Raw genomic sequence first — 15,423 nt, forward strand, 5'->3', positions numbered from 1 at the left:
CTGCAGATGATATCTCTTGACATTTCTAAGGTTTTGCAAAAGTTGAATCAGGCATTGACTGTTTTTGAAAAATGGACAGAAATGATGATGGCGTTTTCAGATGTGGAATGTGTCAGAAGTACAGTGTAACAAATATGGTATGATAGGGTTTGTCAGTCTTGAAAGGCCTTCACTACACACGCATAACGGAAATTCCGAAAAAACTTGAAGCTAGTAGTAGCTCTTCAGCATGCTTGCATTCAATCAATCACCTGAACCTGAACCTGAACAGATGTTCAAGACTCATTTACTGTTGCTGCTTAGACACAGTATTTGTAAACCTGCATCTCGTTTTCCAAAACGATAATGATAAAATCAACTGCAATTGCCCAGTTCTATTTAATGGGACCGAAATTGACAACAACGCTGTATGGCATCCAAATTTTTATAACTTGTCTTTAAGTTTCTCTGTACATTCTTACGTTTTTTCACTGTTATGCAAAGAACAATTTTGTCAAAACAGACAAAGCACACACAGAATAACGGTCCAAGAGTTGGCTGATTTTTTTTTATTGAGAATGATCTTCAAGCCAGTGTCACCAGATGTTTGGCAGCTACCTAAAATACACTTTCGTGGCCTATCACAACAGCCTAGCGCAGAAAGATCGTTTTCTACACTACGAAGGCTAAAGACATTTTTCTTCGAAGCACCATGACAAAGACCGCTTAAGTGGGCTTGCCTGATGTCCTATTGAGCAAGAATTGACGTCGAATACATGAAAGATAAAAAACCAATCTGTTAGTTGACAGATTTCAAATCTAGCCGAGAAGGAGGCAAATGCTTCATAGAATAACGAAAATATGGTTCGTTGAAAACCATTACCGTAGTTTTTCTGTCACCTTAAAACTTTGTCTTTGTACACAAATTGTTTTTGTGTGTATAAATTCCTTGCAGTTATGTCTAGAATAGAATAAACTTGTATAATTGAAATTGAGTCTTTTACAATCATCAATATAGTAAAAATTGGATTAAAACCAATGTTTAACAAAAATAACATATATTTACGTGTAGTTTTCTTAAGTGGTAGTTTTCAAAAAGTTTCCACGGCCAAGGACCCACCCCCCCCCCCGAGTCCCCGTGCCCCCCCAAATTATTAGGTCACGCTACGCCTATGACAACAGTATCACATTCAAACCATTAAAAAAATTATGGTTGCCTGTAAAGTCGGTTTTACGGGCGAAGATTTTACGTGACAACGTCTTTTTCTCGGTAGAATATTTATTGATATGAATATTATTAAATTGCACAATAGGAACAAGGAATTGAATGAAAATAAGAATTGCACAAATTTTAACTATAGAAATATATTTTGTTTACTAAAACATTGTACAAAATTTGAAATTAATAAAAATTTGTTATTGTAAATGGTAAAGTTGAATAAAACATTTACTAAAATTGGAATTTGAAATTCTTGCTAAACACAGTTAAATTCTAACTCCGCGCGTGGTGATTGGTCGGTTTAGTTCGTTTGTTTGGTCGCACTGTTATGACAGGTTAGAGGTTATAATTTGTTATTTTAAATGTTTGACTAGCAATACGCGCTGTTTCTTCTCAATCGACTGAATTACGATTGATTGCAGAGTGATTTAAACTAATAATTTACTTAACACTATCAACATTTGTCAATAGTATGACATAACCTATAAACTCAGTTTCTCAACTTTTGTGTCAATCTAACAATTAATCAATCAATCATAGTTTACGATAATGAAATATCAGTGTACAATTATTTACCTTTATTGTTGTAGTTGTTGTAAATGACGAATCTAAGCACTCCACATTTTCACGAATAAACATAGTTATCTGCTTTATCCCGTGCGGCGGACCCACAGTTATCTGCTTTATCCCGTGCGGATCCCGTGCGGCGGACCCACTGGACGGGCATCGTAACGTTACCGGGCGTTACACTTTTTCATGAGTGACTCCGAGCCGCAACCTAATTTAAGACGTTGTCACGTCAAAAACTATTTTCTAAGACATCCAACAAAAACAGCAAAATTGCATCATATGTAGACTATTAATGGTCTAGTTACTGGTATATACTAGATTAAATTATTGAAACCCTCAGACATTTGTATTGTGAGCATTTATTATTATTTTTGCTTACTATACATTCTTTTATGAAGGAAACGTTACATTATTAATATACTTAGAATGTCATTATGATAATAGCAGAGTGAAAATTACAGTGTAGGCCTATACAGTATCTTGAAATTCCTAGGTGAAATTTTGCATCTTCTTTTTACCCATAGGATATTTCAGTATTACATCTTGCATACAAAAATAGAAAAGCAAATGACTTAAAAAAAAGAAAGATCTTCCAAATTCGAAATTATTTAGAAATTTCAATTAGTGAAATCTTATTAAAAGTGATAAAGGCATATCATATTATATTATCCAGCAAATATCTTTAAACATACGTGTGATTGAATTAATCATGCTTATATCTCAATAACTTAATGAATAGCGCATAGTTGTTAATTTACTCTCATATTAATTATCTTTTTGTAAATTACGTCAGACCAGTGCAGTGTTTAGATTATACAGTAACAGTGATAAAGAATTCATCAGTGAGTATTATAATGCTACACGAGAGGGAAATAAACAGTAATGTACAGATAAGCAGAAATGAACAAACTGAACTAAGAACAAAGTCTCATTCCCAATTATTCTTAGAATGTTAAAAGCTATACTACAGTACTATGTATTTATCAACAAAGCTCATCTCTGTCTCTTTGTGACTTAACTAGCTGTTACCAACAGTTTCTCATGCAGTTTTTAAAATCAAAGTCTGTAGGCTACTTCGCTAGAGCACTTATGATGTACTATGATAGCCCCATGCTATTTTTCAAATTTAAGTAGGCATATGATCAAGTACATATTATTTTAGTGTTCATGTTAGACGATCAGAGGTTGAGGGACTAACTCTTATATCGTTTTGTGCGTATAGGAGCATTTCTGGTTCAAATAAACTTCTGATGCCCGAAACAAAAAAATGCATATGTAGTTCTCAGAGACCTAATTGTGTCAAAAAGGTTCTACTTACGTCTCCTTTTGGTCTAAGATATTTTCATTGCACTAGTTCAGTTTACCCTGTTACGATGAAGAAACAATATATACATAATACTTAGGACTGAGAAGTCTAATACGGTCAAAAGATCTACTCCTCGTATAAGGGAGAATCCTTAGGAAGATTATGCAACATTTCAGTATTTACTTAGGATAGGATCTGAGTTGTAGAAGTATTTTTGTTTTTTTTGTTTTTTGGACTTTAATGGCTAGGAAATGGCTCATTGAAGCATATAAAAGATGCCATATTAAAATTTATTCAGGAAATATTTGATCAATTACAAAATTTGTTTGGAGCAAATGGACAATAGCAATTGCTAAAAAAAAACAGGAAAAATGTATTGAAAAAATTATGGAAATCCCTCGCAGAAGGAGAAGCCCACACACATGTGGGAACAGAAATTTATACTTGAAACTATTTTTAATCCACCCCACCGCCGGCGGATGGCAAAAGTAACTAACATTTTTATCATTTCAGGGGGATGGCCCGCAAGGAGTCAGAAGGAAATCTTAAGTTAAAACATAGGTCAGGTCAAGTAGTAGATAAAATTAATCTCTGTTAGTAGAGTACAACACCATAAATCTGACCTGAAAAGGTTCACTCTTTAAAAAAATACACTAGTTTAAAGTTTGAAAAATTCACAATCATGTCCTGTTCTAGGTAGTTTAATTAATATTCTTATCTTGGCTCAAGTTGTGAAAGCTAAACTTAGTAAATGAATACTGCATTTAATAAATAGTTTTAAAGGTAGTTATTAACTTCACATCCAATGGAGGATGGTCTACAAATGTAAAATAATGTACATCTTGGGCTATGCTTACGTTAAAATATTTTGCCAAACTCCTTGTAGATCATCCTCTATTGGATCTTCTGACTTGTTGCGAGCTATCCTTCTGAAAAAGCAAAACATGGCAGTTACTTCAAAAAGTATATTTATAGGTGCATTAATGATGTACCAAGTTTTATTGCTTTACCTGTAATCATTCAGGAATTATCAAGCCTGTGGGGCTTTTTACTCCCTGTATATCTAAGCAGTTTCGTATACCTCATCAGTGAGAAATAGGTGCAATGTCCGCTCAGTGATTTTCTGTCATAAACATTGCATTTATCGTTTCGTGTATTGCTTTGTGATCACTTGCTATAATCACAGGCTCACTGCGCTCCCTTGTTTCCTCGAATTTTAGTCACGGAGCGAATGGTTTGTTGAATCATGCTAATGCCCATACCTTCCGTTTTATATTTCTATTGTGAATATACCATCCCACAATGTCTAAGGAAACCGAATTCAATACCTTACATGTACACGTTTACCAACGTTTGTTTGTATTTTAGCTTATAATATTAATAGGAGTTACGTGTTTTACACACAATTTGGTAGCATCTCTGTATGAGTACTTCTGATGCGAGTGAATTATATTTATGACGCCAATGCTGAGTTTGCCATATTGCTACAACCAAGAAAATACGTCAAAAAGTGTATATTCATGGCCATTGTAATTTACTTCTTTCTTAGTATCTATTTTTTGTTTCATAATTATTTTGCCTTGTTCCCGACCAAGAAAAGTTATATCACAGATTTAAAAAGCCTACTTATGTCAAAAGACAACTAAGATGAGTTTTATAACAGTCTTTAAATTTATATTAAAAGTTAGATTAGTAGTTTTGTCTTTTATATCTAATAATATTAATACTTGCTAAAAATGTACAGTTAAAAGTGCATTAAGAATGACACTATTTACTTGTTTGTTTCTTCAGAAACTGAATAATATTTATAACATTTAGAGCTGGAATTGGTACATTAATTCAAAATCACAGTCCAGCAAAATTTCATTTTTCATAGTCCTCGCCGACTGCTTCGAAGGAAATCTTCGGAATCAAATTTTGACCATTTTATATTTTAGGACATTTTCTAAGGTAGATGAGTACTTACCTAATTGCTGAAATCTGAAACCGGCGTGAAAACTAGTGGTTACTTAGAAAATTTGCACACTTTACACATAAACATATTGAAAATAGTGGGTAATTTAATTAAACATATGGTTGTGCTGCTACAAAACAATTTTTACACAGAACAGTTGATTAGATTTGACAGGCTCTTAGGCTCTTTCAATTAATATTTCAAAACTTTAGAGATCAAAATGAAATTTTTCACTACTTTAAAGAGCAGTCGGATGTACCTCGGAGGGAATTTTGAAATATAAATGAATATGCCTATAATTATACCAGGAAGCATAAGAATGTCCATGTAAAATTTCAGTACAATCAGTTGCATAGTTTAGACGTGAAAGCAAAACAAAAAAGCCACTTTCGCATTTCTAATATGATGAGTAGGACATACTGTATTTATTTAATAATCGATTAAATCAAAGTTACTTTAAATTTTAACACTTTTACCGTATCACCGGTCTGTGAGACTGGAGGGGAATTTCATGTTTCTGAAATTGGCACTACTGGTGTTCGGTTGCCCCCTCCACGCTCAGTAGCTTCAAGCTGTCAATCGGTATCTACTGAGCCGTTAGCCGACAGAGTATTAACCATAAGTTATTCAGAATACACTCTATCAAGAAATTCCAGCAGAGGCCTGCCGCAAGGAAGTGTATTAAGTCCAATACTTTTTCTATATATATAAGTGACATAAATAAGAATTTTGCCCTATGATATATATACATTACAATATGCAGATGATGTGCTTCTATATACATTTAACAAAAATTATATTATTGCGCATGATAAAAATGCAGAATGCTCTAAACATCATGGAAAACACATTTATGAAAAATAAGGCTCAATTTAAATGCATCCAAAACAAAAATTATTATATTTACAAGAAAAAGAGTTATTGATAACAGCAGACAATATTTCCTTGGTGGAGAAGAAATTCCAATTGTAAATGAATTACGATTATTAGGCGTTATAATTGACAACAAATTCACATTCAAACATCACGTAAATAAACCTACACTTACAATGTCAAAAGGATCTGAACATATTAAAAATAATTTCCTGCTGGAGAAATGGGGCTCATCCAAAAAACAGTCTTACAAGTAATACAGAGCATTATTCGCTCAAAATTGGAATATTGTTGTCACTTGTTTGGTCACCTGCCACAAAACATACTAAATAAATTAGAAACAATTCAAAATCAAGCACTAAGAATCTGCACTGGAGCACAAAAAATCTTCACCAATACTTGCCCTACAATTGGAAACAGCTTCACTACCTCTAAATTTGAGACGCCAAATTTTAACCGAAAGGTTAGTTCACAAGATTGTATCAGAAGCAAACCATCCAGCATATGAAAAAATGATGTATATGAATATGATGTGCAACATCAACCCTTACTGGCCAGAAAAAGAAAAATTCCACTATTTATATCTGCACTCAATACTATGGAAGTGGTTAACCCTAACTTTGTGCAAGGGAAAACAGCTACAATAGAGCATTGGGAATTTAATATGCCCTTGTTCATGGAAAAAACGACACCAAGATGCAATAGTACTATAAATGATCAGGAAATTAAAAAGATCAAAATACCATGATGTTAAAACAATATTTTCAACAACTGTATACACATAACCTATAAAGACCATATTAATTGTTTACACTGATGGATCCAAAGACATTAGAGGTACAGGCGCTGCCTTCTTCATTCCACAGATAAACATAAAGAAAAAAATTTTCTCTGAATAAATATATGTCAAACTATACAACCGAATTAATATGCAATATTTAAAGCAGTACAGTACATAAATACCCTCAATTTTGAAAATTATGTTATCTGTTCAGATTCACAATCATCGATTGTAGCAATTGAAAATGCAAGTAAGGTAAACACATCAGAGGGATTAATGATGAACATCATAAAAATTATTTTAGATGGAAAATAAAATATTACATTGCAATGGGTACCGGGACACTCAGGTATAGATGGCAATGAAATAGTAGACAAATTGGCCAAAGAAGCGATAGGAGATGGAGATAAAGAAGAGGAATTTTTTCATTGGTACACAAGATTTTAAAGCTTATCAAAAAAAAATTATATATCAACAAATTTAATCAACATGTAAAAGATTCACCCAAAGCAAAATGGTATAAACAAATTAAGAGTGAATTTAATAATAAACCTTGGTTTAATACAATGAACATGAGCAGAGGAAAACCTAATAAACATCATTAGGCTACGGTTGGGTCATGCAAATGTTAACCTTAATCTCTATAAAATGAAACAATATTTTCACCCCCATGTGTCTAAAATGCTCCTTAGGTCAAACAGAAAACCATAGAACACTTCATATTCAAATGCCCCAGTAATTATTATATAAGAAAACAATGTTTTAAGAAAATCAGTAGACCTAATTGTTAGTGATAATGTAACATTAAGTAGCATTCTGGCTCAAGAAGATATAGAGTTTATATAAGGAAATAAACCAATTCATTTCATTGTGTAAAAGAAATTTATATAACATCACTCACACACACTAGGAAAAATTAAATGTCTCCTGGTCATGGGCTCTGTCTACCGCGGTCCAAACCTTTTCGGGATTAGACTTTAGGCCTGATGGACCCCGGGCAAGAAGATCATCCTAAAACCCAACCATCCAAGTGTTATCCTTCTCTCAATAGAATGTCCTTAAATCTTTTACTAATAAACACGGTTAGACACACTTATTGTAAATAACCTGTTGTAATTAAAATCATCTTAAGAAAATCTAAATTCACAGGAAAGGACCCTAATTTAAACTAACATCTAATTAATAAATTGTTAAACATAAATGTTTATTATCACTCTCTATTGCATGCTATCAATGTCTTTGTGTATTTATAATTCAAGGCAATCACAACTAAAAAGAGTTAAGGGTTCAAAGAGGCTTTTTGGTTTTCAAACCTAGCCTATGCCAAGTGGCATCAACAAGAAATAAAAAAAAAAAGTACTGAGCCGTTTTTATTGGTTTTAGTTTGTCTAGGGCGTTTGACCTTGAATCAGTCCAGTTATTTTGTGAGCGCTACGGTCTACTGTACCGGATGATACGGTTTACTGTAACTATCCTACCGGTCTGTCATACCGGGTGATACGAATTAAAGTGTGAATAGTTATTACGTGTTTGTATATATTAGTTTTTATGTTTTATTATAACTTGTTATAATCGTGAGTGACTCGGAAATTTTAAGAGTAAACGATGGGAAGATTTAACGAGTGGCTTTTACAACTCCTACATAACGTTTATGGGGATGATAGTGACGATGAACCTGTTGACGATTCGGATGAAGATCCAAACTACGTAGTGTCTGATAACGAACTAAATCAAAGTGAAAGTGATGATAGTTTTGATGTTGATGAACCCCAACTGGAAGATGAAGATGACATCCACTATAGTGTCGAAAATTATTTGGTTCAGGAATCTGAAAAATGACTTCTTTTGGAGGAAAGATGGTAGCGTATGGTGCGGAAAGGAGCCACCCAAGCAGCGCAGAACACCTCAACATAACATTTTGAGGGGACCCATTACCCGGGCCTACTGCAAGAGCAAGAGCCTTAGGTAACAATCCACTCATTACAAGATTTGAATTCATAAAACGTCTGACCTTAAAACTTATAAAGCCTCACATGACAAGACGCCTAGAAATTCAAAATTTGCCAGAGACATTAGACGCGTCATCACGGAGTAAATTGGAGAAACAGAAGCTGCAAATCCTAATGAATGTGTTCCTAGTGACAAACTGGAAAAACGGAAGACATGTTCCAAGTGCCCAGCTGCTAAGGAAAGAAAAAACCAATTACAAATGTATCAAAATGCGGGCAACCCATCTGTTTGGAGTGCAGCAGAAAGTTGTGCATTTCATGTGTTCAGAATATCTAAAATCTGTGGATACTTTTTTTTGTATGTACTAATGCCTTTTTTAAGTTTTAATTGCTTTGGTAAAAACGTATGTTTATTTCTGATACTTGTAAATACCAGCTTTATACAATATCAGTATTCTAAAATATTATTTTCCATCCTAAATTCCCCAAATTTTTTTAAATTTTTTGCAATTATAAAAATTTAAAAAAATATTAATTGTAGTTTTTTTTATCAGCAAGGAATAATTGTAAATATATTTTTGTGTTTTAAATCTGAACTAAAAAACAAGAATAGCACAAAAACAGCAAAAAACCTCCCTCAGGGTCTGTGAGACCGGATGATACTGTAAGTGATTGTAATTTCATGATACGGTAAAAGTGTTAACTTTCATAATGTATCACTATTGTCTTATCTGAATTAAATGTTAATGTTTCAGAATTTCCAATATGTGAAGCACTTGAAGAAACCAATGAAGATGTTTTTGATGTGGAGTCTACTCTTCAGGGACTACAACTCACAAATGAAGACTCTGACATTCCACATTGGCTACAGCATGTCGAGTCCCCCTTCAATTGGATGCCAAAACGATTTTCCGATGTACCACCAAAAGAAGTCATTTCAAAAGCTACAGAAAGAATAGAAATGGATGAGGGTTTCGAAGCTACTTTTCCTTTTCAAAAGTAAAGATGCTTTTATTATTTAATTACGAATACAGAACAAATATTATAATACAAGCAACAGTTTAACAGCTAATACATTTTACGGTAAATTGAATGAAAAGAATATTGTGTTAATTAATATTGTACGAACGTCAACAATGTAATTTCCGGTAAAATTTGCAGGTTTGTACGTATAATGACTCTGGTGTATGAGTTCAGCTGTCAAGGGGAAGAAGGGAAGGCGTGTGAACAGCTGACTTTGTGCGGCCAGCTGATTGAGGACGAGAAAGACAAGGACGTTGCGACATACAACAAGTTAAGAACTGCTCTAATCCACACAGTTCAGGCTACCAGAGCACACCTGCTCTCACATGCCGGCAAGATGTCAGAGGCCAAACAAGTAAACATCAACAAATAATAATAGCAAACCCAGTTGTTTGTTGTCAGGGCATCATGCCCTTGGTCCATATCTGAACATTGTGGTTCAAAACTGACAATGGTCATTAATCAAAGTTGTACCTGTTAGTAAATGTGTTGATAGATAGGATTTATACAAATAGAGAAAACTATTAGTAGAGTTTCATCAAATGCATACACAATTAAAGCCATTTCCTCTGTCGTATACACTACACCGTAGAGATTGTTGCTATGGGTCTTGCAAGCAGCTCTTTTGACTCTGCTTGATTGTTGGCAGTTAAGAAACCATAGTTTAAGTATTGAGAGGGCTTCTTAGTCCTGGTGAAATAAAAGCTTATTTAAGTTTAGACATACAGCAGTGTGTAAAATTATACTGTGGGTATAATAGGATAGTAGTAACATTTAACTTATAAAAGTAAAACCATAAGACAATTATGGAGAAGGAAACTACATTTTAAAATTTGATCAGTGATCTTTCATCATCAGTGAAACTATTTACATAGTCAGGCTCAACTTAGAAGGTATGTGTTAGCTAACAAAAATGCTGTTCCGAAACAGGATTGAAACCTGTGTCTTTAGGATAATACATTACCACCACACAACTACCAGAATGGCTAGGTGTCGTTGATAAATCTCAATTGAATAGCTCAAGAAGCACAGTAGTAGATTTTCATATGAGAACATTGATCTAAAGATTTTGTATAGTATATAGTAGGTCATAAAAAATAAAATGGAATCCAAAAATAATACGAAAACTAAAAACATATACATAATTAAATAAGGCTTCTAAAACGTTTTACCCATTTTTTAAAGAAATATATTACTAAAATAATGATATGGTACATAATGATCAAATCTCATATTTGTAGTTCATTTTATTAATATTCTAAAATATATTGTGATATATTTCCTTGATCACCCCTAACCAAACATATGAGACCAAGCAGTCATTTAAGATTTTTCGACTTGGTGGATTACTGGGTAAATTAATATAATATTATTACTATACTTAATCTTTATTTTATTCTCCTGTAAAAATAAAGATTATAAATCAACTAAAACATTTTTTAGATGTACTTAAGTGTTGAATTTGTGGATAATTTAACGTCACTAGCTCAAAGAAAGTTCCAATAAATGTAAGTGAGTACATTTTCAGGAAACATTCACAGAAGTATGTCACCTCATAAATCATTGAGAGGCATGATTAAAATTAAGCAGTTATAAAACATGCTTTCATTCCATATTAATAATATTGTCACATTAAAATTAATCATCTTATTTCAAAGTGAAATATGTTGTTAAGATTGAAGTACTCATGAAAAAATTAAAAAAAAATTATACTTTAATATGTTAACAAATGTGAGCAATGAATTTTGTACCAATTGCAGACTTTGGTGAAAGTGTGTACTCCCATTATGGTACAACTACAGGCCACACTTTTGTCCAAGTAGATATGTTTTCTAAATTTTGAATATGTTTCTCAACTGCAAGTTATTTTGTGGAGCTTTCACTGAAAAAAAAAATAAAATATATCTTTCAGCTGACAATATCACAGTATGACACATATCATTGCAAGCCTGGCCATTTACCTTTATTATTTATTAATACTGTAGAGATATCTCAATTAATAATTTTAATACTGATCTTCAATACTCATGCGAAGTAGAGCAATATATTTCTGGCCTAAGTGCATTAACAACAATTTATTCGCCACAACCTAGATTTGCAATATGTTTTGTACTATAGTATTGAAAATCTCTCTGCTTAGTACATTTTGAGGAAAAAATGCCAATTATCAAAATTAATAACACCTATGGTACATTCTAATTGCAAAGTTATCAATTTTGATGTTACTCATTTAAAGAATATAAGGATAACATTTTATGAATTAAGGGTTTTCTAATTTTATGCTAACTATTGAAACTAATCCTAAACTATCCCTCAAAATCTAAAAATTACCTACATACACATACTGTGCATAACTGTTGTAGGAAGATTTTCAAGCTGCCATAGTTTGAGGTCATACATTTATTAATTTTATTCTCCAGTATAGGTAGTATTCAGACTAACCATACAGATATTTAATACAACACTAAATCTGCTTTTTTTGAGGGGTATATTCAATTCCTGAGCATGTCAAAAACATGTTACTTAGTGTTTAAAAAACTAAACTACCTACATAATACCAGGGGTGTTGACAAAAACTGTGCAAAAACAGTATGTTTTACAAAAGTAATAAGTTATTATAATTGGTGTATTTTATTTGCCATTTAACAAGAATTATTTATCATAACCCTAACAATTTAAACAAATTACTACCTGAACTTCCCATGACTATATTTCATTAGATAATTTTTAATTTGGTTAACCCACAATAGTTCAGCTTCTAATGGAACACAAGATTCCTCCACACAAATTTATGAATTTTAGTAATTGCGTTTAGTGGACTTTAAAAATTATCTGAAGCAAGAATGTTTGTTTGGAATTTTAAGTAGTGCATAAGAGTGGTGTAACCAGGAAATTGTTTTTGAGAATGTTTATTTTGTAGTATAAATACCGAGAAGTTGTGTTTACATAATTTAAGTAGCCTATTACAATAAATGTTCAATCTTATTCGCTATAAAGCATTTACAGTGAATGAGAATGAAAATTAATTATCGTGAGAACTATCAAACAGCATTAAGATACCATTAAAATAGGAAAATGTAATTAATCATTTCTTGTAATCATACGCATCAATAGATTTCCTCGGAGGGTCATGGTTTCTTGAAAGAGCGAATAAGAGAATTGTTTATATAAACCAAGTTATCCTCAAAAAATGAAGTACTCTGATACTCTCATTATCAGAGACTCATGAGATAAAGGCTTAAGAGTGGATGGTTTACCAGCTATTCTTACTATAATAATATAGTCATCTACCACTTGTAATTGTCAATTTAAAACTTTAAATTATTAGTTATCGAAATGCTAGAAACTTGGCATTTAAGTAAGCAGAGTTAATTAAAAAAGAAATAAATTCACACCAAAGCATTAAGATACTATTAAAGTGGAAAAATGTAACTAAGATTTGAGAAAAGCACTGGCACTAGTACAACATAGTTTTTGCAAATGCTGTGTTATTTTTATATTGGTATGTTCAGATATGTTATGGAACTTTATATCTGTACAAAGTCAATTCAAGCACACTAAATCTTAAATAAAACAAACATGCAAAAGCGAACAAAATATTTATTTAACAGCTTATATAAACAAATTCTCTTCCTGTTTATTAAATTTCAATTTAACATCTGCTGGTTGAAGATGGCTCTCCACAGTTAGGCTGAAATATTTTAAGATTTTAGTTGTGTTAGCACCAATAATTTGTTTGGATTAATTATTAAAAAAAAGTTAAATCTAATTGCTAGAATTAAATATAAGCTCCAAATTAGGTAATTCAGAATTTAAACTCTAAGCTCATTGCCATTAAAATAAACAAAGAAAATGTTTTAACACTGCTGTTCTGACACAAAGAATGACAGTATATTTAGTTGTGTGTGATTAGGGGTTGGGCTCCCATTGCAGAGATCTCATGAGCCGGTCGATGGTGGGCATCTTAATTTTAGCTCCATTACAACATTGTTAAACATGAAACATTTTTAAAGCATTATTTTTGGCCATATAATTATGGAAGCTGTAAAGTTTTAAACTGGTTGATTAATATGTATCAAAATGCTTTATAGTATTTAAAAAATATTTTATTACCAGATATTCAGACAACTTAAAATATTTTATACTTAATTATTTTAACAATACATAAAACATACACCCCAGTATCTTAACATGTGTATGCTCCCACACATCTACTGGTTATCCTAGATGTAAGTTACAACATCAGTTATTGTTATTCCAATACGCATCTTATTGGACAGGTATAATATATCATCCAGAAGTGAACACCAATGACAATAACACATGATTAAAGAACATAATATGCTGCCCTAAGCCGATTTCACTGAGTTGTTAAGAAAGCATTTGTCAACAAATGCACATGAAGTAGTAGTTTTCATAACTGACAGCAAAACTGGTCGTTTTCTGTAAGTGTGCAATCAATCGTGTTTTATGAACAAGGTGAAGCTGAGCTCGGAAATACAATAAAGCAAACAGTCACTTTAGCTTTATGTAATGGACGTTTTTTACTACACGGAAAACCACAATTAAACTTACATCATTTGGTTCATTTTTAATACACAATAGCTCAGCATAGTCATACTATCAAGTTTACGTAGAAAAACAGCTGTTTTGTACAACTAGTTCTACTGAAACAATAACAATACTTGAGGTTAGCGTACTGAAAAAAATTAAATTGTATGCTAGCTGATTTTATAGATCTCTATTACAAGATTATACAAATCATTCACTCATGTATGATAAAAAATCTATTTAAAAAAAAATATTTTTTGTAGAAGGCTTCAGAAAGTATTATACTAGTGTTTAGTACAAACTATAAATACAGCTAGCTTAAAGTGGACTAAAAGTAATGTTTTGTACAGATTGCAGATAGTATTCAGCCTGTGTCATCTCTACCAAAGAATGATCAGGCAGCAATACAGGCAGTTAAAGCCAGATTCTTTTATCTCTACCGGAATCAAGGAACCAGGTTGGCAGTGCAGTGCGCCAAGATGGCCCTGACTCTAGCTCCGGATGAGCCACTGTGGCAAGTTTTAACAGCCGAGTCTGTCAGTGAGTTCTTTGTTCATTTTTTGAGCCTTGTTTATTTTCATCCTTCACCATTCTAGATAATTTAAAGAATTTGACTTAATTTTTGTTGAATTATTACAATAACAAACTTTTATTAAAACAACTTTAATTTAACGAAAAAAATGTTTTGTTAAACTAAAACAATGAATTGTATTTCTGTTAGTAATAGATTTAAGCAGAATATAATGTAATTTTATTTAGTTCATTTCAATATCTATGTTGATAGGACGGCTGCGGAAGTTTCTGCCAAGCACAGATCAGGTATCGGAGGAGGAAGTGTTATTACTCGAGAGTGCTGTGAGCAAGCAGCGCAACGCACGACATCTGGTGCTACTGGCCCAAGCCCACAGGGAGAGTGCTGACGCTATGTTCAAGCAACACCGCTCGGATCCTGACCTTTTCCACAGCCAAGTCTTTCTTGACATCAGTGACATGCAGGCCAAGGCCTTTGAGCTCTACAAGTAAGAATTAAAACTTCCGTAAAGTACAGTATTTTACTAGTAAGATGCTTTTTGACCAAAAATATTACAGCTGTCACCTACTATAAAAGTATTGTTTTTAACACTCACTCAGTGAAATGCATTAATTTTGGGGGGAAATACTTCATTGATTAGTATTGTTCCTTATTACGTTCAATAAATTAATTATGTTCAAAAAATT

At 32.5% G+C, this 15,423-nt stretch overlaps 1 protein-coding gene across 1 annotated transcript in view; it reads left to right on the plus strand.

Moving 5' to 3' along the window:
• The window catches only part of LOC124359794, a 32,873-nt gene that overhangs the window by 11,847 nt on the left and 5,603 nt on the right, over positions 1-15,423 (plus strand). Inside the window, exons 2-5 of the mRNA XM_046812826.1 lie at positions 9,387-9,630; positions 9,793-10,009; positions 14,556-14,745; positions 14,990-15,224. Coding sequence (XP_046668782.1) covers positions 9,387-9,630; positions 9,793-10,009; positions 14,556-14,745; positions 14,990-15,224 — 886 coding nt within the window. The remainder of the gene's footprint in view (positions 1-9,386; positions 9,631-9,792; positions 10,010-14,555; positions 14,746-14,989; positions 15,225-15,423) is intronic.

This window comes from Homalodisca vitripennis, chromosome 4 (assembly GCF_021130785.1).
Source record: "Homalodisca vitripennis isolate AUS2020 chromosome 4, UT_GWSS_2.1, whole genome shotgun sequence".
NCBI lineage: Eukaryota > Metazoa > Arthropoda > Insecta > Hemiptera > Cicadellidae > Homalodisca > Homalodisca vitripennis.